The 27924-nt window shown below is 35.7% G+C and overlaps 1 protein-coding gene across 1 annotated transcript; it reads left to right on the top strand.

Annotated features, from left to right (window-relative positions):
* The first annotated feature begins 4059 nt into the window (after window positions 1-4059).
* LOC129941237 (polycomb protein Pcl) lies at window positions 4060-27924 on the top strand. Its single transcript, XM_056049824.1, has 8 exons — window positions 4060-4247; window positions 14374-15710; window positions 15777-15879; window positions 15961-16136; window positions 20529-20727; window positions 20790-21076; window positions 21144-21990; window positions 26736-27924. The coding sequence occupies exons 2-8, from the start codon at window positions 14398-14400 to the stop codon at window positions 27231-27233; spliced, it is 3423 nt and encodes a 1140-aa protein (XP_055905799.1). The 5' UTR covers window positions 4060-4247; window positions 14374-14397; the 3' UTR covers window positions 27234-27924.

The raw sequence follows: 27924 nt of genomic DNA, 5'->3' as shown, positions 1-27924 counted from the left end.
ACACATATTCAATAAAAAATTGGTCACATAAAACATACGCATATAGAATATCTTAATATCTACATTTTATTTCTGCAAAAATGAGATGCAACATATAAAAGTTGGGTTTATGAGATGCGAGAGAAAAGACCAAAATGGCATATAGACTGTAGGTTGCCTCCATTCCTGACAACATTACTCGCACACAGGAATGGTTGAAAGTTAAAAGTCACTAGGCCCTAGTTCTCAACGGACTGTTGCGCCACCAAATTTATTTATTTAATATAGAAAACTCTTGTGATGCAAAAGTCAAAATTAAAGTGAAGACAAACTATGGCATTTTCATCTGCTTTACATATCATCTTAATTTTAAACTATGTTACATTTTGTACGTTGTGTTAAACCGGGTCCAAATGGCTTGGTGTCAATTGGCTCGGTCGTGTTTGTCTACTTTAACTCTCCAAAAACAAATGGTGTATCCAGCAATTCACACAAATCTCAGGAGAAACAAACAAGAACTCAAATGGAAGTTCGCTGAATATAATTTTTTATTACAACGAGTACGAAAATTAATCGAATTTCTCAGTCAAGATTGTTATGCATAAACCTATCCAATTTTATCAAGTAAATTTATGGGTATTTCTTTAAAAAATCCTTAAATTAAAAATTTTTAGTTAGAAGAACATGACCCAAAATTGTATTACACAGCGCATGTATTTAATGCGCATTAATCAGCTATTTTGTTTTTAAGTGTCATTCGGTGATGCTCGCATTATTACACGAAGACTTTTTGCATGTTTAAGTCTGTGCATTTTTTTGACAGATATCTTTTATTTCTACTTTCGTTGCTCTCACAATGTACCCAACCCACGGTTGCACATTGGTCATCTGTGACCAAATTTCGTCATTATGTGTTCACTTGGTCAAATGGTCATTTTTAATTCCATTTGGTCATATTTTCCGGAAACGAAAAAAGATGTTCGACAATTTGAGTAACGAAAGCTTTCTCTGAACATACTTGGCTAAACAGAAACAACGGTTAAACTCATTTAAGCAACTTTGTGTAGATAATAACTTTTTTAAAAACATAAACTCTTGATCTAAATTTATGATTACTAAAAACAGCACGTAGACTTCGATCTATCTATACCCGGAATTATCTATAAATAGCTTTAAATATAAACGTCTAAAAATACGGGACGTTTTTTTGCCAGACCCTGTATTATTGTACGGGATAGTTAGTCGGTATACGGCGATCTAAAATTGTGTAACTCAGAGAGAACTGCTTCACTCGAGTAACTACAGTTTCTCCACAAACGATTCGCTCGCCTCGAGGCCATTTGGTTCTATCGTTTATGGCCAGCTTAAAGGCTTGAAGTATACATCCGCAGGTCAAAATCCTTACAAATGTGCTTAAAGTTCACTTTGATAGTTAGCGTTCACATCAACTTTAGTAATTTTTTGGTAGAAAAAAGAAAAAATCGATACTATAACAAACAAATATTTTCGTTAAAATTTCTATAAAACAATATGTTCTGCTTAAAGTTTATTTTAATGCTAAATAAATGAAACTGGTCTGACAGGAACAATGGTTTTTGGCCAAATCATTGGGTTTAGAGTCTTTACTGGTCCTCTCTGCAGCAAGCACACTCTTTGCCCATTCAACGCGATTAGGTTTGCTGCGGTGTCCTTCCTGATGAATTGAATTAAAAACGCAAAAGTTTATTTTCATAAAAGAGAAACAAGAAAAGAATGAAATGACATATTCAGTCGTTATTGAATTTAAAAAGCAACAGTGTTGCCAAATATAATATAAATGTTCTGTCATTGGCAGGGCATTGCCAGAGCGCTGGTTGATACCTCTTAGTTCTAACACTTCCAGCCTCCAATGATTCACCAGATGCCTTCAGGATTCAGTTGCATCCAACAGCAGAAAAGGGTCAATGGAAAACCACTGCTCCCTTCTCTGTGTTGGACACAGGAGATACTGCAAAAGGCTTCAGCGCCAATACACCGCCCAGTGTTGTATAGATACCGGTCCCACAATTTTTTTCTTTTTTGTTTAATTCATACTTGGTCTCACGAGCTGCGAAGAAAGAAAGGTCCGCCTGTAGAGAGATTCAAATTATGCGAGTATTTGCAGGGATGGAGGGGACCTACAGTTTATATGCCGAATCCGAACGGCTAATTTGAGAAAGCACTTTTTCATGACAAGAATTACTCTTGGAGAATTTGTCAATTCCTCGTAAGAGGCAGTATCCTGCACAGGCAGGCATCGAGCCCAAGACCTCTTTCATGACAGTCCAACGCACTTACCATCATGCCACGAGTACTATGCATTATACAGATAAGGCAAGTTAATCCGTAGGTCACCAGGTATCTGGATACCCCTTTAGAGACTGAGTTATTTTTGGAATTGGGACCCAGGAATGCTGATCATCGGCTCGGGTCGTTTTACACCTTAGATCCATATAAAGGTGACATAAGCATTGGCTTGTATGCCTTGTTTATGTGTGAGGGGGTGATGATTGTGGAAAGGTAGAGGATAAGAACATCTTTTAGTTTCAGGATTCATTTGGAGAAAGTTCTCGAGAATCATCGACCTTACTCAGCTTCTACAACTCGACAAGTTCCACGTTGATGTAGAAAGCTTAATTGGATTTCCATTGAATATTTCCGATGACAGGACTATCGGCCTGTCATCATATAATCCAATAGAGACCAACAATCGAACAACTGGCGAAACATAGGGTAAAACCAAGATGGATTAGTTTTATTTTATTATTAATTGCATTTGGTCATCACAGTTTGGATTTTTTGAGCGGATCAAAATCTTGTCATCAAATTTGAATTTTGTGTTGTATGTAGTAGTGAGCATCCATTTTCCATAGTCTTTTTGAAATTAAAATTTTTTTTCGTTTAAATTGTCGTCGAGTGCAGTCAAACCTACATTAAGTAAGCAAAATTAATAAAAGAAAATGGCCGACACAAAGGGCAAATCAACAAAAAAGTAAACAACAGATTAACCGTTATGTCAAATGTGACGGTTGAGGTTGCTCATGGCAAGACATATTATGCCAAAAAAAAACATTGGATTGCGGAAGAGAAGTTGGATTGGATTTTACTCTTGTGGAGCCTCAGGGTTAATAATTAAATCATTTTGTATATACTACAAAAAGAATTAACAGTGTAGAGTGTTTATTTGGCTGTATGAGAAGTTTCGATGGTCCTTGTTTTGTTTGAGAATACTAAATTGCGTTCACTTAAAACATATACCTATAAATCTATTCGGTAAGTTTAAAGAGTATTTCCATTTTACGGTGTTAAGCCCGAAGCTTATTTTTGTTAAAATGGTTTGTAAATAAGACAAAACCGGAAGAAATTCAATATTCAATAAAAGAATCAACAGTGTAGAATGTTTATTTGGCTGTATGAGAAGTTTCGATGGTCCTTGTCTATGATTTGACAATTGAGAATACTAAATTGCGTTCACTTAAAACATATAAATCTATTCAGTAAGTTTAAAGAGTATTTCCATTTCCATTTTACGGTGTTAAGCCTAAAGTTTAAGTGAAGAAATGCTTCACAAAAACGGAAGAAATTCAATATTCAAGCCATTAATTAATTATCGTCCATATAAATTGACTGTTTGGTACAATTTCTTATTTTATTATTCTTATTTCTTTCAATGATACATAATAAATTTTAACTTTCTTATATTATTTTTAAAATTCTCAAACTCTTAACAATTAATAGTTGTATTTTTATAGTAGACTTATATCTGCATCTGTAATTAAAAGAAAACCAGAGCGAAAAGATTTACATGTTCGTCTTCATATCTGCATTCTTAATCTGCATTCATTTATGTTTTAACTATTTTGTGTAGATTTGAAAATGAAATTATGCAAACAATCCCTTAACCCTGTCATCAAATGGTATAACAAATTGAGATATGCACCGTTCTTAAAACTGTCACAAAAGAAACAACATTTCCACTGGAAAACTGCTGGAAAATCAAAATATACCAAAAAAAAAAAACAGCTGAATCTATACCAATCGTTTGCGCCCATATACAATCTTGGAAAACGAGAACCAAAACCAAAACCGAAACCGTGAAGAGAACGAAAAAACGACCATACACCATACCAGTGGAAAATGGCTGTCGGGATTTCCTATTGAAACATATTTTTGTTGTTTTTTCGAATATTTTAATTGAATATCAAGTTAAAAATTAAGTTTATTCGATTAACAAAGTGTTTATTTAAAAGGTAAATTGAAAATTTTACAAAGAACTCCCATTGAAATATGGAAAAATTATGATTGCCTGTTCCCATGTTCCACGAAACCAACGCGCGATTGAAGGTTTTTTTTCATTTCTTTTGCTTTGATTTTTTTTGTTTCTATGCTCCAACTTATTTGGATAACTGAACTCCCTTCATTTTATATTTAACAATAAAATCAACCTAGAGCTAGAATCCAGAATTCTATTAACTTATATCAACAAAAACAAAATCTAGAGCAACAATTTAGTTTTTCTTTTTGTTTCTTTCTGTTTTTGAGGCTTACATCAAAATTGAATTGTGTATAGCTCTGGAAACTCGGTTATATCTTTTTCTCCCACATGTAATTTTGCGGCATTTCAATAATGTTGAATGAAAAGTTTTACAGAATCTTAAAATTTCCATTGGATATGTAAAAGAAAATTATGAATTTTTCCTAGTTGCTTGGGAATATTGTTTTGAGTGAGGTTTTTGCATTTTTGTCCTAATCCAAAGTTAAGCATTCAACGACGGCATGACATGGCCATTGAAGGCCGTGATATTTGGGTGTAAATGATTTGAGAGTATTTATATGTACCTAGTTGAGGCCCTTTTGTTTTGTTTTATTTTGTTTGCTGTTTTCTCGTTACTTTATGTGGTGTGGAAGTGACAAAGGGCTTCTGGTCTTCAGGAATTGAAAGCAGCCACATTGCTGCATTTTAAATGACCCCATGATGATAATGAAATCAAATTAATTCACTTTTATCAACTTTATCTTTTTTTTTTATTGTTTTCTTGAATAATTTAAATTTCATTTTTCTTGGCACAGTTTTGGAGAAATTGAAATAAAAAACACTGCAGACGTGACAATTCTACACAAACTTTTTCTATGCATACGTACCTATATTGTTTCCTATTTATAAAAATAAAAACGCGAGTGCACTTTTAGCTCTTCAATAACGCCAGTTAATGGTTTTGTCAATTAATACCTATTACAGTTTTAACCACAAAGGTTTTACTGTTTATTATTTCCATTTCCCTATGCATGTTTCAATCTAAAGAAATAAAATCGATTAAATATGTTTATTTTGGTTAAAATCAAACTAAAATACAGAAATGGTAGGTATGTGGCTAAATTATATAAATACAAATATTTTTGTTTTGGTTAAAACTAAGCTAATACACAGAAATGATAGTTAGGTATGTGGCTTAATTATGAAGAAAAAGATTTACATGTTAAGTATAAATAACAAAATACAAAAAAATAAGGACATGTTTATGTGCAAACTTCTCTTGAGCCTTGTGCATACGATTTTCAATGTGAATATTTTAACTTGCCATTTGTTAGTTGGTAATCACTCTGCTTATTGCCAAGGCAAAACGAACAGCTGTTTCACTCCTTCCACAATACGAAATTATGCCTAGAAAATAATCTTATCAAATCGGTTCTCGTAGGGTTCTTGGTCTAAAAGATCCTATTCGACGTGGTTGAAAATTAATACAGTTAAAAATTCAAGTCATTTGAGGGTTTTGTCAACTATTTGAATGTTTGGTTGAGTTGAAGATTGGTTTAGAACTTATTTCAATTCAGCATAGTTTTTTTTCTTCGTTTTTATGCTAAGATGAAAAATGAATAAACATAAACTTGGATTTAACAATGTAGCAATTTTTAAACATATTCCTAAAATTACAGATATGTACTTTTGTAGTCGAGATCTTTCAAGAAATCATCAAATATGTTGCTTATATTGCAATTACATCGAACATGTTGCATCAAACAATTTGTGTCAATCATATTTTTTCAAACACATTGCATACTTGTTGCATGTAACACCAATTGGAATGAGTTATCGTTGACATTAAAATGACATATAACTTTAACATTTATTCTATAACTTAGTCACTTTACAAAATGTACCCCGCTATTTCTAAAAATAGACTAACAAACATAAATTACCTACTTACTAGATGTCTCCAGTTTCGCGCTCCAAGTTGGGTGAGGTCACCTTCCACTTGTGCGCGCCACCTGATCCGCGGTCTTCCTCTACTTCGCTACCCTGTGGGTGGGGATTCGAAGATTTTCCGGGCCGGATCATTGGTTTCCATGCGCTCTACGTGACCCAGCCATCTTAGTAGTTGGACTTTTTCAATTCTGGCTAAGTTTTTTTAAGTCGCTGTACAGCCCGTACAGCTCGTCGTTCCATCTTCTCCTCCACTACCCTTCGATGCATACGTAGATCACACGAAGAACTTTTCTCTCGAAGCGAACCAAGGTGCTTTCATCCGCTTTTGTCATAGTCCATGCTTCTGCACCGTATAGCAGGACGGGGATGATAAGGGTCTTATATAGCAACACTTTGGTCCCTCGAGAGACGGCTTTACCACTCAATTGCTTTCTTAATCCAAAGAAACAACGGTTAGCAAGATTTATTCTGCGTTTTATCTCAGCGCTGGTGTTGTTTCCTTGACTACCTCAAAGTTACGTCTGTCGATGGTGACGTTTTGACCAAGACATCGGTGTTGTATGTCCTTTCTTGTCGACAGCATGTACTTTGTTTTGCCTTCATTAACCGTTAAACCCAGTTTTGGACTATAACCACACTGATAAGAACCTATTAGGTTGTTGACGATGGACTTTAGACGTTCACATATTACGGCAGAGAAGATTTTATAGGCGATGTTAAGTAGACTGATTCCTCTATAGTTGGTGCAGTTAAGAGGGTCTCCTTTTTTCAGGATCGGGCAAACAATACAATAGGGTCCATTCATCGGGCATGCTTTCTTCCGACCTTATCTTACAGATAAGTTGGTGCATGCTCTTAACCAACTTATCTCCAGCTGCTTTAAAGAGATCAGCATTCAAGCCATCCGCTCCAGCGGTTTTATTAGACTTCAGCTTAGATAGAGCAATCTTTACTTCGTCTCAGTCGGGAGGACGGAATTGTTGGCTTTCGTCGTCTATGTTAAATGGATCATCCTGCCTGACAGCGGAATTTAGTTCGTCGTCGCCGTTATACAGTCTCCAGAAGTGGTCCTTTCATATCCTCAGCATTGACTGCGGTTCCACTATGATGTTTCCACTTTCGTCTTTGCAGCCTTCGGTTCTGGGTTTATGTACCTGTGAATTTCGTTTCACCTGTTCATAAAACTTTCGAACTTCATTCCTGCTTTTAAACCTCTCAACATCTTCGACCGCACGCTTCTCATGCCCTCTCTTTTTTCTTCTGAGAAGTCGGCGTTCCTCCCGCCTCTTCTGCTCATAGAGCTCATGAGGAGCTCTCGTCCTTTTATGCAGCGCCGCTTTGCGTGCCTGTTGTTTGGCTGCATTTGCCTGCCGACATTCCTCATCAAACTAGTGGTTCCTTGTTGGTGCCTGTTTGAAACCCAGCACATCAGAGGAGGCTTCTCTGATTGCATCTTGACAAATGTAAATACCAACTTTAAAATAAACGTTTATTGTTACTTATTTAAAAATTAGAATTTTGTGTGATAACCCTTGTTATAGCCTTTTCACACCAATCCCTAAACCGGATTTCCGCAACATGTTTTCGAAAATCGTTCACACCAAACATTCACACGTTTTCATTTAACATTTAAATTTGTTTAACACCTGCTGTCAAATTTTGTTTTGATGATTTGAAATTTGCGAGTAAAAAGTTTTGTTCTTCTCAAATTATTTGTGGAAATAAAATGGATTCTAACCAATTCAAATTGATTTTAACGTAACACTAGCTCGTCTAGAAAAAGAGTTTCAACTGAAGTTCTGGGGTCGGGTGGAATGGGCTCAAGACATGAACCAACGAGAACTACAAGCTCTCTTGGCTGCAGCTATCTTCTTAGTTCACTTCAGCCCGTCCAAACAATTCACTAAGGAGAAGCTAATCGTGTAGAAAATATATCATAGAATCAATAAAAAACAAAACTGTTCCAATAAAAATTAATTTTATTTAAAACATTTCCTTCTTCTTTCACAAAAAATTCAATCCATAATACTGAGCTTATGACTATTGCGTCTGTTGGCCAAATGTACCTTCAGAATCGCCATGTATTGTGGCCGTCCAAGCAACTTATGAACGATTTCGTGTAGGTCCTTATGGACGGAGCAGAAAAGGGCAATTCCTAGTTCCAGGTTTGTACCAAAATCACACTCATCCAGAGCGATCACTGAAGCTGTTATGATGGTCAGCAACTTCTCCTTGACTATCTCTTTGGTTTCTTCCTTTGAGGACTCGCCTGGCTTGATATTGGCAGGCTGTTTATCAAGTTGCGATAGCCCACCGTTGTGGTTTTATTCACTGGAACAACGAATTCCACATTGTGGAATGTTTTGGCGCAAATTTTCCTAGCCCGCTGCGGCTTAGCCTCCACCAGAAATTTTCTTTCATACTTATTCTCCTCCACAAATGAACTTATAGCCTTTCTCATATCTCCCAAATCCTTGTGATTGAACGGAGTTGCCGGAAAGTTTCTCCAGGTAGTAAGCGAAAGCGTTGAACATATTTGTGGCGACGAGTTCGAAGACGCATCCCTTGGAAACGTCATAACGAACGTCCTTGGTCATCGTCACACCAGTAGCCATAGTGAATTCCGGTTCCTCGCTTAACAAAGAGCGTTTGAAACTCTGGAGGATCAAATTTTTGGCAAATTTTTCTGTTGTTACGCAGCTCCCCGAAAGTTTTCTTTTTTTTGTTTTTGTTTTTCTCTTCCATATTCTGTAAATAAAAAACAAAAAGAAATAATTCTTATTTTGTAAGGAAATTGTATAAATATTCACCCCTATCACAGAGTCCCTCGTAGCGAGTCCCCGAAAATTATGTTACGCTACGAATACATTTACATCATAAGCCCCGAACGAATTCAAAAAAGCATTGCCACACAGAAATACTAATTTCGGAGTGTTAAAATCAGCTGATTTGCGTCAAAATAAGAAAATTAAATAAAAGTTCGTTTTTCATCTTACGATTTGTTCTTGTTTTTATTTGTTTTTGTCTTTAAAAATTGATAGTATTGTCGTTGTAATCTTTGCAATAAATAAAGAAAATACACGAAGACTGGATGAATCATATGATTGACGCGAAGTGGTTGGAAGACGCCGTGGAACATTTCTCACATCAACTACGTCTGATGACATCGAAACATCAGCAAGTTGGTTCTCTTCACAGGGTTCATTTGATTCTAAAGGCTCGGAGAATTTTCGAATCCAAAAGATTGTGGATCTTTTATTCCTCTGGTCGAAGTTTCAAGGCCAGTCAGTCTTATGACACCTTCTTCGAGGCTGCTAAAACAAATGCATTCTATTTGCTCCACCACCTGTAGCTTTGCATTCTTTTTTATTCTCTCTTTCCTCTTGATGTATGCCTTCCAATCTAACCACACTTAGGTTAGGTTAGGTTGGAGTGGCTGTCCAGATGTCATTGACACACGTAGACCTCAAGGGTCCATTGTGAGAGTAATGAATTTAAACAAACCATTTTGTACTTTTAATAAAGTTAGACGTTTTGTGTCAATCGTTGCCAGTTCACTGGTGTTATCGAAGAAGGGATTACCGAGAAATTAATTCCTTCTAATGGAGAGTGCTGGACATGTACATAGAAGGTGTTGGACTGTTTTCTCTTCCTCCTCGTCCATGCAGCTTTTACAGAAGTCATTTGTGTAGACCCCTAGCCTCAGAGCATGTCTTCCTATGAGGCAGTGTCCCGTTATTACTCCAATTGTAGAGCTTATACTTTGTCTGCTCAGTATTATCAAGCTTTTTGACCGTTTTAAGTCAATACTTGGCCATATTTGCTTGGTTGCTAGGCAGGTGGTACTTTGTGACCATCTAGCATTTGTTGTTTCTAGAGCATATGGCTTGAGAAGATATTTGCATGTAGCAAGTGGTGTTCCTATGTTATGTTTTTGTCTAACATGAGGCAGAAGTGTTCCGTTTTTGGCGAGCTCATCGGCTTTGCAATTTCCCGGAATGTCTCTGTGGCCCGGCACCCAAATGAGGTGAATGTTAAACTGTTCCGTCATCTCATTCGGAGATGATCGACAATTGTGGACTGTTTGAGAGTTTGTGGAGACAGACGCGAGAGATTTAAGAGCGGCTTGGCTGTCTGAGAAGATTCGTATATCTTTGCAAAGATATAACGTTTTCTTTGAGCCAGGATAGTGCTTCTTTAATCGCCATTACTTCTGCCTGGAATACACTACATTGATTGGGAAGTCTGTAGGATAGACTGAGATTCAGTTGTTCTGAAAAGATACCACTTCCAACTCCGTGATGGATGGATGGACCCATGGAATCTTTTACCAAATACCATTTTTGGGGTGGTATAGTCTAATAGATCTGAACCACACTTAAGAGTTAAATTAAATTATAAAAAAGTTTGGACTTACTTGCATGATTCTTTTCATATATTCTATTTTTAAGCAAGCTTAATATTTTTTGTTCGTTTTCAAAACTCCGATCAAAATAACTGTTCGTAGAAAAAACTGCCATACTTCCTATTCATTCGGGGCTAGTGATACCAATTTTCACGAATTCCGGCGGGACCAATGATATATATTCGGTGTTCGTACTACAAATCTATTACGACGGGGCCTGTGATAAGGCTGATGATTACTTACCACCAACAAATTTATTTCAAAATAAAATATTTGTTTTGACAGCAGCCATCAGCTGCGTTTAAGCGTTGAATATTTCGAAAGGTTTGTTTGTTTAGTTCAACTTTGAATACCTACTAGTTTTAGAGAGGTTTTATATAAAACTTGTGGTTTACGATAATTTGTGGTTTACCAAATGTATGGCAAACCTTGAGCTTTTGAAAACCGGGTTTTGGACTTGGTCTGAAAAGCCTATTATCTATCGGTTTTGATTTCACCATTCTTTTGATGGATTCGGGGGTGTTCTTTTTCCACTCATCCAAAATAGCTTTCTTAACGTTATTTCATTAGAAATTTGGTGCTTCCTTATTTTCCTATTTAGCAGTGTCCACAAATTTCTGATAAAATTCATATCCATTGACTGTGCTGGCAGCTTCATTAAATAAGGGCAGTTCCATATGAACTAGGACTGCATAATATCTGCTTTGTGATTCGGTAGTATACAAAACAATTGCGTACCCCCAATTCCTTTACAGAGTTTTATCTATGATCCCATCAATTATTTCTATTTCTTCTTCTTCTTCTGCACCTCCCGTACTCCACTGTAGACTTATTGTTTTTTTTTAGCTGTGTATAAGGATTATAACACACGTATGAAATCAATTCAGAGCCCAAAATATTCAATTTGCACTCGTCTGAGAAGAAAAACCAGAGTTTCAGAAGAAGTTTTTGAATGAAGTTTCTTAAGCACTGCATGACTTATCAATTCATCAAGCTCCTCGAAAGTTATTTCTGAGCTGATAACATTGGGTTTTGCTGCACTTTTAGAATTATCATGCTTTTATCTACTTACTTTACGTTAGTTGGCGCTACAGCGAATTTTGATCCTGGGCCTCAAGTAATAACTTTCGCCAGCTTACTCGACCTCTAGCTTGCTGCCTCCAGTTTCAAATACCAAGTTGACGTGCGTCGGCTTCAACTTTATCACTCCACCGGAGATGAGGCCTGCATCCGCTTCTTGTTCCCTCAGGCTTGGCGTCGAATACCTTACGGGCTGGAGCTCCGATGCTCATTCGCTTGACATGCCCTAGCCATCTTAAGCGTTGTACACGAAGTTTTTTGACCAGTGTATAACTCCTGATTAAATCTTCTTTGACAGATGCTACTTTGCCCGTCGACACAAACCGGACCATAGATCGTACGCAGAACCTTCCTCTCGAAGATACCAAGAGATCCTTCATCCGCCTGGGAGAGGGTCCATGCTTCTGCACCATACAGCAAGACTGGGATAATTAAAGTTTTGTACAGTGTCTCTTTAATACTTCGCGATATTCCTGAACTGCTTATTTAGGCCAAAGAAACAGCGATTAGCAAGGGTAATTCTGCGTTTGATCAGTGCCCACATAAACAAACAAACAAATTCGTTTACCACCTCAAAGTTATATCTGTGAATTGTCACATTTTGGCCAAGTCTACGGTGTGATTCGACTCTATTCAACGACAGTAAATACTTCGTTTTGTCCTCGTTAATGTCGAGACCAATTTTCTTCGCCTCAGACTCGACATTAGAGAAATCACCCGTCACTGCTCGTTTGGTTCTTCCCATAATGTCCATGTCATCTGCATATCCAATATATTGTGTGGATTTTTGAAAGACGGTGCCACTTGTATTGGCGTTGGTGTTACTCACCACTCTTTTAAGAACAATATTGGTCGCATTCACAAAACTAGTGGCTACGTAGAATGCAAAATTGCACTACAAAGCTAGTTAATCCAGGGCTGTCATATTAATGACAAATACAAACATATAAAATAAGAAACATTTGTGTTTTCAGAACGTTAAATAGTTTTTTCTTTTTAAATTCAATAAAACCAAACAGAAAGTATAATATGATTGATTTATATTTGGATTTAAATACCGAAAGATTCATTTCATTTTGAATTCTTGTATCCTTACCGAGTAGCTGATTGTGAAACTTCAAAACCAGTGTGCACTATTAATTTCAATTACTTTTGTAGTTAGATTTAGCCAAACAGAATCCCTTGACTACGTAGCCATTAGCTTTGTGAATGCGACCATTGAAGCAGCTACATGACAGCGCATCGCCTTGTGATTTGGTGATTTCGAAGGTTTCAGTCGAGTCTCTTCCAATTTTGACGCAGCAACGAGCATTTTAAAGCGTCATCCTGATAAGTCGTATCAGTTTGGTAGAGATACCAAAACTCAACATGGGACTGTATAGTTCGTTGTCTACACTGTCATAAGCTGCTTTAAAATCGATGAAAAGATGGTGTGGTTCGATGTTATGTTCTTGGGTCTTTTCCAGAAATTGGCGTAGAGTGAAAATTTGGTAGATGGTAGATTTTCCAGGCCTGAAGGCCTGAAGCCACACTGGTAAGGTCCAATTAGTTTGTCAGTAAATGGCTTCCATGCTTTCATCTAAATAAATAAATTGGGTGGCGCAACAGTCCGTTGTTAACCAGGGCCTAGTGACTTACAACTCTCAACCATTCCTGTTTGCGAGTACTGTTGTCAGGAATGGAAGGGACCTACAATTTAAGGGCGAATCCGAACGGCTAATTTGAGAAAGCACTTTTTCATGACAAGAATTACTCTTGGATAATTTGTCAATTCTTCGCAAGAGGCAGTACCCGCGCAAATTATTTTTTTTTTTTTAAATTAAGGTGACACAGGCAGGGATTGAACCCAAGACCCCTTGCTGACAGTCCAACGCACTAAACATCATGCCGGGTACTACTGCTTTCACGGGTACTACCATGCTTTCATCTGCTGGAGTAAATAATTTTTTGGGGCACTTCTCCATTTGTCGTGCAAACACTTTTTATGCACACATTCACGTATAATGTTGCTGGACTTATGTTGATGTTGTCAGCAATTTTCCGGAATAAGTAACATTTTTTCGGAATAAGTAACATACGTGTGCAAGATATTATGATATGTAGGCTCAACCAATTTGAAATCCCAATTAGGTTCGAAAATATATTAAATTTGTAATATCCAAACTTACTAAAATTTAAATTTTAAAACACAAACTGTTTTCAACAATACATGTCTGAGAGAAGGGTTTTTTCCCCTAAGTACATCTAATCCATTATTAAAATACATTTCACATATTTCCTACAAAAATGGTCCAAATTTCAATTCCAATACTCATTACAGCCAACTTATTGCAAAAGTCAGATCAACATAGCTCACCATAAAAACAAACATTGAACAATCACGCATTGTTGTCCGCTTTGATGAGCTATTACGAGTGATAAGCTGATAAATCTTGCTCATAAAGTTCAGAACTGGACATTTTGAACGTCTTATTTTTTTTGATGACTAGTAACTTATAACCAAAATTGCATGGACAGCTAAGAACATAACATACTAGAGTTGTTTTGTCACCAATTACGATGTTGGTTCTAAAACTTCGACTTAGACTTTTCATTGTTTCTTTGGACTTGAACCTAATACGCAGCCTTTATATGTTGTGGTTGTTAATTTAAAATATATGATGTTTTCTTTCCTTCCCTCTGATAGAACTGCCCAAAAGTCTGAGTTCAAATGATGTCCAATACCGGTGGCGCAACAGCATTTGGTAATGGCTTACAACAACATAATCTCACTGCCGCAACAATTGATTATCTTAATCATAATGGAGCGGCCGCAGCAGCAGCTATGGCCTCTTACCCTGGCATTGCGACATCAGAAAGTGGAGGATTAATTTTGGATAAACAATCGGCAGCGACATTTTACACTCCCTCTGCAAATCCAGCAGCATATTATTCAACACAACTGGTTGCACAAGCGCCTGGAACAATTTTGATAACAAATAATTTTGGACCAGATGAATCATCATCAATCTCAGGAGTTAATAACAGCTTTGCTAATAGTTCAATAAGAATTGTAACACATAACAATAATAATAATAATAACAACAATAATAATAATAACAACAACAACAATAGTTGTGGCAATAAACTAACTTCTCTAGAGGAGTCAAACTTTAACTTAAACAGTGATAAACAATCGCACCAATATCATAATCTTCACCATTTGCAACATCCACAGCCAACAACAACTTTGCCCACAATGGCAGCACTACAACACTCGCCATCTTCATCATCCTCATCATCTCTACCGAACCCAGTAATAAAAATGCCAAATTCCCTGGTGACGGGAGGACCATCATCAGGGCCACAGACAAATACCTCGACTGTAGTGTTAGATAGAATAAATATATGCATCAACAATCATTATGGAGACACTGCACCAGGCACAATATCTAAAGGCGCTATGCATAGTCCCATAATCCCACCAATAATCAATCCGAAAACGACAATAATCGACACATGTCCGCCGATGATGACAACAATGAATCAACAACAAGTAGATACTGCCAACATGCTAGACTTGCATATCGATGAACCCGATTCGACAACTTCGACGACTCATTGCCATAGTGAATTGGCGCCCATGGATCAAGATATTCCCAGTGTTGAACAAGAAACCGAGGAACAGGAAGTCGAAATGGAGAAGAGTGGCAGTTTTGAAGATATTACCATGCCCGCATTTGACATCGGTGAAGATGCATTGGTGAAGCGTCGCGATGGACGTTATTATCTTGGGACAATTGTACACAAACACAGGCAACAATATCTGATACAATTCGATGACAAAACTGATTACTGGTCAAATGTTGATGAACTTACAAAACTAAGTGAACATACCCAAAGCAAAGTGAAGCCGAGATGTTTGACTTGCAAATTGGACAATGATCAGGATGTTGTTGAGACTTGTGATCGATGTGGAAGGGGATATCATCGACAGTGCACAGATGAAGTGTCACCAAATTCTGGTCAATGGATGTGTAAGAGGTAAGAAAAAAATATATTTCAAAAATGTCTCTTTTTATTGAATTCATTTTGCTCTCACTTTTGTAGATGTGTAAAACCAATGAAGTATTCGTTAGAAGATGAACCTGTGAATGTGAATATAATGAACAAGACAAAAACCAAAAAAGTTCTAAAACAACTTCCATATGATGTAAGTTTTCTTGGTTTTTTTTTTGTTGAGAGAAACCAAACTTTTGTTTTATGTATTCTTTTTTTTTCTACAAAATTACAGTTGGACGAATTGACTTGGGATACAAAACATCGTGTTAATTTGGAGAAAATCTATTGTTATTGTGGAAAGAGCGGACAATTCGATAATAAGATGATACAATGTTGTAAATGCAAGCAATGGTTTCATGCGGATTGTGTCCAATCGCAATGTCTTCAATCGATATTCAGGGGTGATGTGTAAGTAATTTTTAGACAATATTATTTAATAACAGATATTTGGGATAAGAATTTCAAGATCAAAAGATGTCCATATACATGGATGAAACGTATCAAACTTGTCTCAAATTTTTTGACCTAAAGCCATTAAGATGTTTTCATTAAGTTTAAGAAGAGACTGTTTTCTTCAAGGTCTTCGAGTTAATTGAAGATATTGAAGATTATTGGAGAAGAATCTGCCTAAGAATTTATATGCATACATCGGCATAGAAAGTGAGAAAGCGTCTTCGTGCTTTCCTCATCAATTTCGTTACCAAGCCCCAACAGATTGTGACCGGTTTTATGCTCACAAGCAATCGCATTATCAAACGGTCGCAAAAAAGTTTGCATCGGATTCTTGTGCTTATAGGTCCAAAGGTAAAAGATTGAGTATTGCTCCCAAACCTGCATCGCCCCCTCATACATGAACATCATGTACAGTTCTTTGTACATTTGTATGGACTTTAAGCTTTTTCCATGTTACCAAAAGTGAGCACTGGTCTGATGATTGCAGAGAATATCTCCAATATTATTAAGATTCGGTATCCAGTTTCTACGCTATTACTTCATGAGTAGAATGCGATCTGAGCTTTATTTAGATCTCTATAGCGTATTTAAACCCCAGCTCAGCTTCCATCCATGATTACTGCAATATATTTAGAGTGGGGTTCCGTCTATCATAGAACCTAAATGGTCTGGGACTTTCTTCCGATTTGTAAAAAGTGTTTAAAGGGGTTTAATCGTTAAGCCATAGCTCTTTGTCAAAGTGCAGATCCTAGATAAGGTTCAGTTGTTCGCATATCGATAGATAGATATTTTTATTCAAAAAATGTAAGGTTCTTGTTACATACATTTTTTGGTTTAAGGAATAAATAATAAGGAATGACAAAAATGTTGTCTGCCCGAGTGACAATGTTATTTAATTTTATATTCAATCAATTTAAAATCATACAATTTTTAGTTTTTTTTTTTGCAAGTTATTGGTACTTCTTGACTTGTAGCATAATTTACTTATAATTCAATCAAAAAGGAGAGTAGTAGTGACTTTTAGTTTAGTCGAAACAAAATTACTTTAATTACTTTTACTGGAAAATGAAAATTTGCTTACTTTAAGTTTATTTACAAAATCCATACATACAATTGGTTAAGAAGTTCACCTCTTGCTTTAAAAATTGTTCCAATAATTTTTCTTGAAAAATCGAGCCTAAAGTAATTATGTTCATTTAGATTATAATTAAGTTTCGAATAAATGTCCCTTTCCGAAGATAATCTTGCCTTTCCTATTAATGTGCTCCTTTCATTTTCATCGATCGGTTGGATAACCTCGTACAGTGCTTTTTTCATCTGGAGACCAGTACATCCATTCAGTTCTTGAATAATACCACAATTTGCAGCAAGATTAATGCAATTCTTGTAGAATTCAGCTTTTCGACGCATGACACTTCCAACAAAATTATTGGGCAAATTTTTTTCGGTCCATATTAATTACCTGTATCAAATAATCTGCGCACAGCTTCAATGTTGATACAAAGAGTGTCGAAAGCCTTTTTTTTTTCAAATGATACATGTACTTATGCGTACTTAGAGGGAGGAGAAATACTTTTCTAAGGAAGAATCGAAACAAATTTTCAACAGTTTCGTATTTTCAAAAAACCCCAGATCTGTGCTCCATAAAACAGAACTTTTTTTGCAGTTGCGGTAAAAATTTCATATTCGGCTTGCATCATTGGCCTTGGCTTTGAGGTGTTTGTCCAAGTTCAAATTAAACGTGAGAGTCATTCCCAGATAAACATAATCCTTGACTACTTCCAATACTACTCGCACCATATCTCCAGTTTTCTCCTTGAGGTCCGCACTGCACCATTTTGGAATACTATTATCTTAGATTTTGCAGAAAGTACTTCCAGTCCCCATTTTTTACAATAATCATTAGCCTATTGATCATAAACTATAGTGAAGCTGGAGACTGCCAAAATGGCAATGTCGTCAGCATACATAATTACTTTTATTTTAAAGCTTTCAAACTCCACTCCACAAGGAAGCCAATCAATCAAGTCATCAAAAAATAACGCAAATAATAATGGACTGAGAGTGCATCCTTGTCGTATTCCTCGATTTATTTGGATCTCTTTTGATTTGCCACATCTATTATGAACGCTAGCTGTCTTTTGATTGTAAATTTTGTCCAGTGCTTTAACAAACTTGGACACCTAAGTTGTGAAGTTTATGGAACACCGTTTTTCTATTTGCTGTAGAATTAATTAAATTAAATTGGGTGGCGCAACAGTCCGTTGGGAACCAGGTCCTAGTGACTTACAACTCTAATCCATTCCTGTGTGCGAGTACTGTTGTCAGGAATGGAAGGGACCTACAATTTTAGGCCGAATCCGAACGGCTAATTTGAGAAAGCACTTTTTAATGACAAGAATTACTCTTGAAAGTTTTGCCAATTCCTCGCAAGGGGCAGTACCCGTGAAAATTAATTTTTTAAATTAAGGTGGCACAGGCAGGGATTGAACCCAAGACCCCTTGTATGACAGCCCAACGCACTAACCATCATGCCACGGGTACTACTCGGCTGTAGAATACCCTTTCCGAAACCAGGAGTGACACTCGATCAGTTTGTTGTTTAAGTTTACCCAGTTAATAAGAATAGAATTCACTTATAGTGGTTTGTGGTCGCCAGTAAACCACTTCATCTTTGTAAGAAATCACTAGTGCTCCACTATAATCAAGTTCGATAAGAATTTAATTCATGACAAGAATGAAATGAGAAATGGTGAAAGTGTACCTCCTTGAGGCTTCTTTTGGATGATGTTACTTTAATCTGTCCGAGCTAGTTCTCTATCTATTTTTTAACATACACATGATTCCTTTTAAGATGGATTGTTCTATTTCGAGATCTTTAAGGGATTCAGTGTCTATAAACGCGACTCCTTACCGTGGAGGTAATTTTTCTATTGGTCTCATGACGCATTCTAAGGCCGTTTTAAAATGTTTGCCTTTGATATAGACATGGTGTGTAGGAAATAAAATTTCAAGTCTTAGACTTCTTCCGAAGTAAATGTCTAAAATTCAAAGGGGTAACAATAAACGACGTGAGATTTTGGGTATGTATTTTTTAGCATTAGTGTGGCTGGGTTAACCAGGTTAAGGAATAAAAACTTCTCTGACTTCACGTCACAACTCACTAACATATTATCCTCATTAAGGCTATTTAGGAATAGATTCTTACGGCTCGCGTACACTAAAACCGAATTATCGGGCGATATCGGGTCAGAACAATTTGGAAGACATTCTAGAACGTTCGACTGCATACACTGCTTCCAACCGCGGACGATATCGGTCTAGGGTCTGAATTTGTGGAGCTTGGATGTAAACAAAATGTTTAATGGAAGATTTCAAAGAAATATTTTCAAAATTCATACCGTCATTTAATAAGTCAACGTGTGGGTTAATAAAATATTTATTCAAAGAAATAAACTGAAGAGTTCCATCATTGAAGAAGCTTCAGCCCAAAGCTGTTTAACAATGTCTCTGTTGTTATAAGTTTTTGAAAATTTATCCCAGAGAGGTGGCCTGTTGTGAATACAATTAATTCATAAATCTCGGTGACTTTTGGTACATTGTTTTTCTTTATAATAATTTCTCTAAGAACTAAGTTTGGCTCATTGAGATCTACTTTAAATCTTATTCCTTTGTCTAAACTTGATTTCACTTGAAAGAGGCCCACTCACTTTCTAGTCTAATGCGTTGTCAACAATCCTTTTGTGTCTTTCCTTTTACTACGAAGCTCGTTGGTACAACACGGTGGTTTTAAACCTGTTTTTAAGAAGGCAAAATTCCCGACAGTACTGTGCGATAGGAGCGTCTTGTACAATTCGAAACATATACATTGTCTTTCCTTAAACGCTTTTAAACTTCAGCAACACATATTTTGTTTAAAAGCTTTTTCGATGTGATTATGTATGGATATAATATACTGCAAAATGTCTACAACTGTTTCTCTTGGTAACGCGCATCCGAAATGATTTTCCTGAATTCGACTAATTGAATGGTTTATGTTGACTTTTTTCATAAACGTCGGAAATCTGCATAAATGGACCAAATCGTTGATCAAGCACACGTCGATATTTTTGGTCGTTTACTTGAGATTCTTCGAGAGTTGAATTTTATACGGATACAGGCCAAGAAGCTTAATTTCCTAAGTTGTGGTCTGTGAAAGACCAGTTCTTATGAGCAACGGTAAATATTTGATCACTGACAACTTATTAAAAGATATCTAAATAAAATTCTCGATGTTGATCGAGTTCTCAATTCAATTTTTCTGTTCTCCTGAAGAAAATACTTAAAATTTGTTGTTTTTATTTACAGCTTTTACTTGTTTGGTTGTTTACTATGTAACAATGGCAAAGAATTTCTTCGACGTATCGAAATCAAATGGGAGGAACTGGTACATCTTTTACTCTACAATCTGACAATAATAAAGAATTTCCAAAAATACCATCATCTGCATAAAGAAATTTATCCATTTGCCCTGCAAAAAAGAGAAGCATTGCAATTGCCAAAATCGGTAAGATCTCATATTCATTGTCATTTTATGTACAACTTTTTATATTCTTCCCCTCTCTGCAGATGCTCGATCTTTCAGATATTGAGTTCAAAAATCAGTTACTCACAACACTACAAAATAATCAAAAGTTATTCATTTGCGGCAGGGAATTGAAAAAAGAATTTGCAGTTTGGAGTTTACGAGTTATCAAACCACCACAGGAGCCTGCTTTTGATATCCCTAAGGATGAAGTTCTTTGTAATAAATTCATCAAGGAAAATCTTAAAATAAATATACTGCCGTTTATCGAAGACGACGAAAAGATGGATGTGGATGACAATGATGCGAATGAAGATGAGGAAGAAAATACGTAAGTTGCGAATCGAATCTTTTTTTCAACTATTTTTCAAATTTTTTTTTTGCTTTGCCTTTTTCAGTATTGTGAGGAAAGTAGATGAAAATAATTCAATAAAATCATCATCAAACTCTAAGATCAATTTCAAACTTGAAAAAACCGAAGCTGATGACGATGATGATAAATTCACATCAGACGATGAAATACCCATCAAACAAATTCTCGAACAAGTCAAATCGGAATCATCAAATATGCAAGACTTATCAGATCCATTGACTGGAATTCTTGATCAAATAGTCCCCGAAAAAGTCGCAGCGACAACAGAAGAAAATCAAAAACCTAAAGATGAAAAAGAGAAAAAAGACACACAACAAGGCGAATGCCCCTCTGTAGTAAAACAACCTCAACAACAAAAAAGTAGTCGTAAACGAAAAGCATTCACATTGTCAAAAGGCTATAAAGATTCTGAAAAATCAAATAGCTTAACTCGCAACATCTGTGATTCATCATCGGACGAGAATTCGAGTAGTAGTCGTGGTACCCTCGATCTCATCATACCACCTCCGAAGAATTTTCTCGGCTTAAATAATCCATTTAGAATTGTTACGCCCAAAAAGAGTGATAATAATACAACTGCCACAAAGACATCTGCTGTAACATCAAAGACAAACAGCGGATATGCAAAGAAAAGTGTCAGTTTTGGTAGTAATAGCATATTCACGAGTACTTTAGATCTTAATTCTAAGATAGCAGCATTAAAAAGTTCCGGGCTATTCCCGAATATTAGTAATAGTGATATTGCCAAAGCTGCTGGCCAGCCTAGGCTAGTACGTACGATTAAAAGAAGACTGAGTGCCAAAGATATAATGATCGGGCCAAATCAGGAGGTTCGGCGAAGGCGAACCAGGCCGTTGTCATCCAATGTGGAGGTGAGTTTTTCTTTTTTATTTTTGTAGTTTTTGAAAACGAGATGTTTAAATATATTTGTATGGTTTGGAGGAACATATTTGAGTAAGAATGGGATTTTTCTGTTTTCGAACGTTGAAAAGGAATTGATGTTCGAAGTGTGTTGTAACATATATGATGGATTATTTACATTTGTTTGCGTTTATACATTACACGCTTCTTCTTCCCTCTATTTTATAAATGAAATGTCTAATTTCTTTAGTCTTAAACGATCGGAGAATCTTATTATTTTAGGTGATTTAAACATAGATGCTCTAGTAAGTAATTCTGTTTCTGTTCTTTATAAAGTTCTCATAGCTGAAAATGGACTTACATCTTTCGTGAAGTTTCCATTGCCTATGATTTAAGTAAGTTTATCAAATTGTACTTTAATGCAGAACAATTCAAATAGAAACCTCAAACCATGGTAAAATCATTACTGATCAAAAGAAAATTAAACAGAAAAATAAATTAAGCAAAAAATGTCTGAAACATCCTATGAATTTAAGTTTCAAATCCAGGTATAAGAGGCTGTGTAAGAAAGTAAACGAAGAAATAAGAACAACAAAATATTCGTTTTATCAATCTAAAATCAAACAAAAAAAAGGAATGGGAAGTCATTAATAGTATTTTAGGTAGGAGCATGTCCAATAGCAACAATCCAATTGTAGTAAAAAATGGTACAGTTTTTTTTATCGAATTCAAAAGATGTAGCGGATGAATTTAGTTCCTTTTTTGCGTCTGTTGGGAATAGTTCTTTTTCTGAAAGTGTACATAATTCATTTGACTGTTGCTATGAGATTGATCCTCAGGAAACCAGTTCGAACAGTTTCTTTTTTGAGTCATTTACAAGACTTGAAATACATAAAACAATAAACTCGTTAAATAAATCAACATCATGGCAAAGATGAAATATCTAATATAATGCTTAAAAGGATGGGGCCCAATTCGATAGATATATTGACACAAATTTTTAACTTGAGCATATACTCTGAGAAGTTTCCTGATGATTTAATAAAAGGTATAATAGTTCCATTATTTAAAAAAGGAAGTAAAAGCAGATAAAGCAAATTATAGTCCAATAACTTTGTTGTCTTCAATATCGAAATTGTTTGAGAAGGTAATTAAAACAAGAGTCCATTTCAATTTGGATTCAGGGCTGGGCTTTCTGCTGAGGAGGCTTTTCTAGAATTTTGCTGCATTTTACTAGAAGGTTTAGATGCTAAGAAAAAATGTGCTGGACTTTTAGTAGACATAACAAAAGCTTTTGACATAAAATTGGTTATCGTGGTATCATCTGGAAATGGCTGGAGTCTTATCTAAAAATTACATCACACAATGTAAAAGTTGGGTGCAGCATAAGTTCCTCTAAAAATAGTCTTTTGGGGGTCCCACAGGAATCCGTGCTGGGCCCAATTTTATTTTTGGTTTATATTAATTCGCTTTTTTCACTTCCTATCCGAGTTAAGGTCAGAGCCCTTGCTAAGATTTTGGTTGGGTAAACATGAGTTAATTGTGAGCAGCAAAACAAAGTTAATGTTTTTCAGCCTAAGAGGTAGTATCTCTCCGGAGATACCAATCATTGCCTCAATCATAAGTTACTCTATAGTGAATGTAATGATCACCATACTCAATCATACCATCCCAATGTTTAATGCATTGGAAGCTGTTTTGAAATTGAAAAAGTTGAAGACTTCAAGTACCTCGGCATCTATATTGATCAAAACCTTAACTGGGACAAACACATTGCTATTTTAAAAAACTATCTTCTCTCATCCAACCATTTTTTCTACCACCTGAAAAAGTATTGCTCTTCAAATTTGTTGAAGATGGTTTAGTTTGGCATTTTTCATTCCAAGTTGCAATATGGGAATACCCTGTTGGGGTGGTGCATATGTCAACAAGCTACAACTCAATGTTATTCAAATTTCAGCTATACGTTACGTTTGTTAAACCCATCGTTTAACACCATCAATGGAACTTTTTAGGTCGTTGAAAATTTTTCCGTTAGACATTTATATTTTTTTAAAAGTTTCAAAAGTGTTTTTAAAAGAGCTGGATATTTGATTAGTCCGATTTCCGACATACGAAGTCTTAGAAATAATTCCACCTTTATAATATCCCATATTTTCTTACGACAAGCTACCGAATCTCCTATTCCATTGCATCCTGCAAACTTTTTAATACACTTCCTATAGAAGTTCGTAAAATCAGAAATATTGGCGTGTTTTTAAAAGAAATAAAGTTATGACTTCTTGCCGTAGACCACTAAGAAATACAAACTTTGCTTTTTTATCATTACATTTTTTGTAACCCCACTCAAAATAAAATCGATGATGGCACCACTGTTTTTTAAAAAATAATTGTTGTCAATATCTATTCTTCTTATAGAATATTATTGTTAACTATGTCTATGTATTCGAGCGCAATGTTATATATGAAATCATTAATAAGAATAAAGAACTTATTGATAGTTTCCCTCGTAATTTTTTGATGTAGCAAAACAGTAAGCCGAAAGTTTTTCAAGGGTAATATTTAGTTCGTTGAAAAAAAATTTTCATTCACATTCACATTCACAATGAAGACCTTATTCAAGAATATAAGTTATACTTCACATGAATGAAGGTAAGGTTGTAATGAATCGCAAAAAAGAAGTAAAGCAAACACAGCCCTTGATGAGACTTTTTCTTTGATAAATGTATCGCTTTTTTACCATAGCTTAGCTTTATCCGCTAGTTTTTTTCTCAATTTGAAAGTGGAATTTTAATGCAAAAATTGGAAATGTCCGTCGGTATTTTTAATATATCGAAGAAATAAATATTCCAATGAAAAAGAAATTCTTTCTCAACAAGAAAAGTATCTAACGATATTTATCATTCTATAAGAGTTTTGCCAGTTACATAATTTTCCTTTTGATACTCTTTTTGTTAGCTCTAGCTAATCTCTTAACCAGCCCATCCCCAAAAAATGCGAATCTACCTCACCCTCTTATACCGAACGATTGCACTTATGCCCCTTCTTTGAAAGGTAATGGAAACGCTGATTAATTATCAGCTCAAGAAATATCTTGAATATCGAAAGCTTCTTAATGGCCGTCAGTACGGCTTTAGAAGCAATAGAAAGGTCCACTGGTGATCTCATGATGGTGAAAGTAAGATTATTGCACTTGATATTTCAAAAGCTTTTGATAGGGTTTGGCATCAGGCTCTCTTATCGAAAATGCGTTCTTTTGGTATTCATGAATCCCTGCTTCATTGGATTGGTAATAACCTTTCGGTCCGTTCAATACAAGTTGTATTGGATGGATTCAAGTCTGAAAACCACAAAATAAATGGTGGTGTGCCCCAGGGCTCTGTTCTATCTCCAACACTTTTTCTCATTTTCATTAATGATCCCCTTTTTGCAACATCTAATCCAATAATCCGATAGTACTCTTAGCTTTTCATATTTAAGTTCAGACTCACATCACTCTTCTTCGGATGTGGAACTGCAACGACAAAATATGAAAAGCTCAATAAATTCCTACCTAAACAGTATTGTTGAATGGGGATTAAAAAACCGCGTGGAATTTAATGCTTCGAAAACCCAATGCTGTCTTGTATCGTTAAAGCGAGATATACCCCCTTGCCATAGATGTCACTTGCATCGAGGAGACCTAACATCTCGATATTCTCGGTATATGTATCACCAACCACCTTTTGTGGAACGATCACATACGCGATATCGCCAAAAATGTCGCAAAATCTTTGGCTTTTCTTAGGCGATGCAAGAAGTGTTTCTCCCCCTCTGATCTGGCTGTTATCTAAAAGACTTACATACGTCCGAAGCTTGAGTATAACTCCCATCTCTGGGCTGGTGCTCCTGCAATTTACTTAAGTCTCTTGGATAGTATTGAACGTAGAGCGTTTAAATTAATAGGTGATAATATCATCATAAGTTCATTTACTTCGCTTGAACATCGTCGTAATGTTTCTTGTCTGACCCTTTTTTACCTTTGTTTTAAAGTTTATGCTCTAATGAAATAGCCAGCTGCATTCCTCCCCTTAAGCAGTTCAACCGTAATACTCGCTCTTCTAGGAATGCTCCCCAGTATACCCTCGAGCCCAACTTCGGTCGTAGTGCCAAGTACAGAGATTCGTTTTTTAGCCGTACTAAGCGAATGTGGAAAGCCTTGGCACACTCTGTCTTTCCCAACCATTGCAATATTCAGGAATTCAAAACCAATGTGCACCGACATCTCCTTTCAATCCCTCTCTCCTCTTCCTAGTGCTCACACTGTGTCTGCTTAATAAGGATACTAATATCCCCTTGAATGTGTGCTTATTATAAAAAAAAAATCCCGATCTCATTTCGAGCGAAATTCATTGACGAAAGTCTTTCTTACAACATAAAAACATCTCGTGTTATGATAAAATACTTTTCGTCTCGCTTTGATTTTAACTTCATTCCATAAGTCGATTATTCCCGACTAAAAGCAAACTCAAATAAATAGTGGAGAGTTTAGAATATGGTCGAGGTTTATTTGTGGTCCAGAAAACTAGATTTGTTGCTGTGGTCCAAAATAAGACAAGTTTTAAGGTATTATGGGCGGGGCGTATACGAGATCTCTACCAAACTCAGTTTGAAGTGAATGTATAATTTTCCTCAACTATTAAGGATTTAAGAAAATTCATTTAACCTTAAAAAATATTCGTTAAAATTAAAAAACAAAATTTTAAAATAATTTCAGGTCATAAGTACAACAACAATCAATCAAATTCCAAGTAACTTTTTTCCAATTCGTGCACCAATACCCGAATCAATAAACCACCCAACAACAACCAGCAGTAAATCAACAACGACAACAACATTATCATCATCTTCATCTTTACATCCATCAATTTCGCCCAATAACACATCATCAAGCCTCGATAGTGTACCCTCAGTAACAGTTACTGCGACGCATGGACGTCGCCTGCGAAAGCGCCCCGAAAAGATATCGCCTCAAAACAGCCGACGAAACTCCATATCCAGTTCCTCAAGTTCAAATTCATACACAGGCACCACATTGCCACCGCCGCCCTCATCTCAGTCCCAGAGTGCAGTCCCATTGACCGATTTAAAATTATCGGTAAACAAATACTTCGGAGCGGCTAATCGCATTGAAAACGGTGAACAATTCACAATTCGGGCAAAACGTCGAACTCCCACCGGACTCACGCAGTATTTAATCGAATGGGAAACGTAAATAGTATTGATATGTGAAGTGTGTTGTTGTGAACTCAATTTATTTGTCAAAACTCAAAACACCTTTACGTACATAATAACTGTTGAAAAATAAAACATTCGGATATTTTCCTTATAAATTTTAAATTTAATATTAAATATTAGTGTTATGTCGATGTAGAAATATTATAAAATAGTTATTTTGGCTTTAAAAAAGTCTATGGCACAAAATGAGAGCAAAGATACAAAGAAAAACAAAGTGTTCTGATTAAAAAGAAAAACTATGAAAAAGCTCTTTTAAATCATTTATTTTTCTTTTTGTGAAAACTAAATGCAAATAAAAAAAATATGTAATTCTGATCACTGCCAATTTTGAATTTTCATTTCATATTACTTATTGTTGTTTTGTTTACTGTTTTTTCTTCTTTTCTTTTATCATTTTTGGTTTAATAAATGTAACACATTGTTATAAAAATTAAATGAAGTAAATCAATGCAAAGCGCAGTGCATACAATTTGAGATGCATTTTGTAATAAAAAAAATACAGGTTTTAATTGTGCAATTTCAGGAATTTTACAAGAACAAATAAAAACAACAAATTAAAATAACATAATGTAACTATACTTAAAAATATGGCAAATATGCAGAATATTAATAATAAAAATAAAAATGTATTTTCTCATCAAAAATTAAATTAAACAAATGAATAAAAA

The sequence above is a fragment of the Eupeodes corollae genome, chromosome 1 (assembly GCF_945859685.1).
Source record: "Eupeodes corollae chromosome 1, idEupCoro1.1, whole genome shotgun sequence".
Taxonomy (NCBI): Eukaryota; Metazoa; Arthropoda; class Insecta; order Diptera; family Syrphidae; genus Eupeodes; species Eupeodes corollae.
Note: the sequence above shows the minus strand (reverse complement) of the source record. Positions and strands in the feature narration are given on the sequence as shown.

Coding starts and splice junctions, on each gene's coding strand:
- LOC129941237 (XM_056049824.1), top strand. CDS start 14,398: ATGATGTCCAATACCGGTGGCGCAACAGCATTTGGTAATGGCTTACAA. Junction 15,711..15,776: donor GGTCAATGGATGTGTAAGAG/GTAAGAAAAAAA, acceptor TCACTTTTGTAG/ATGTGTAAAACCAATGAAGT. Junction 21,991..26,735: donor CGTTGTCATCCAATGTGGAG/GTGAGTTTTTCT, acceptor AAATAATTTCAG/GTCATAAGTACAACAACAAT.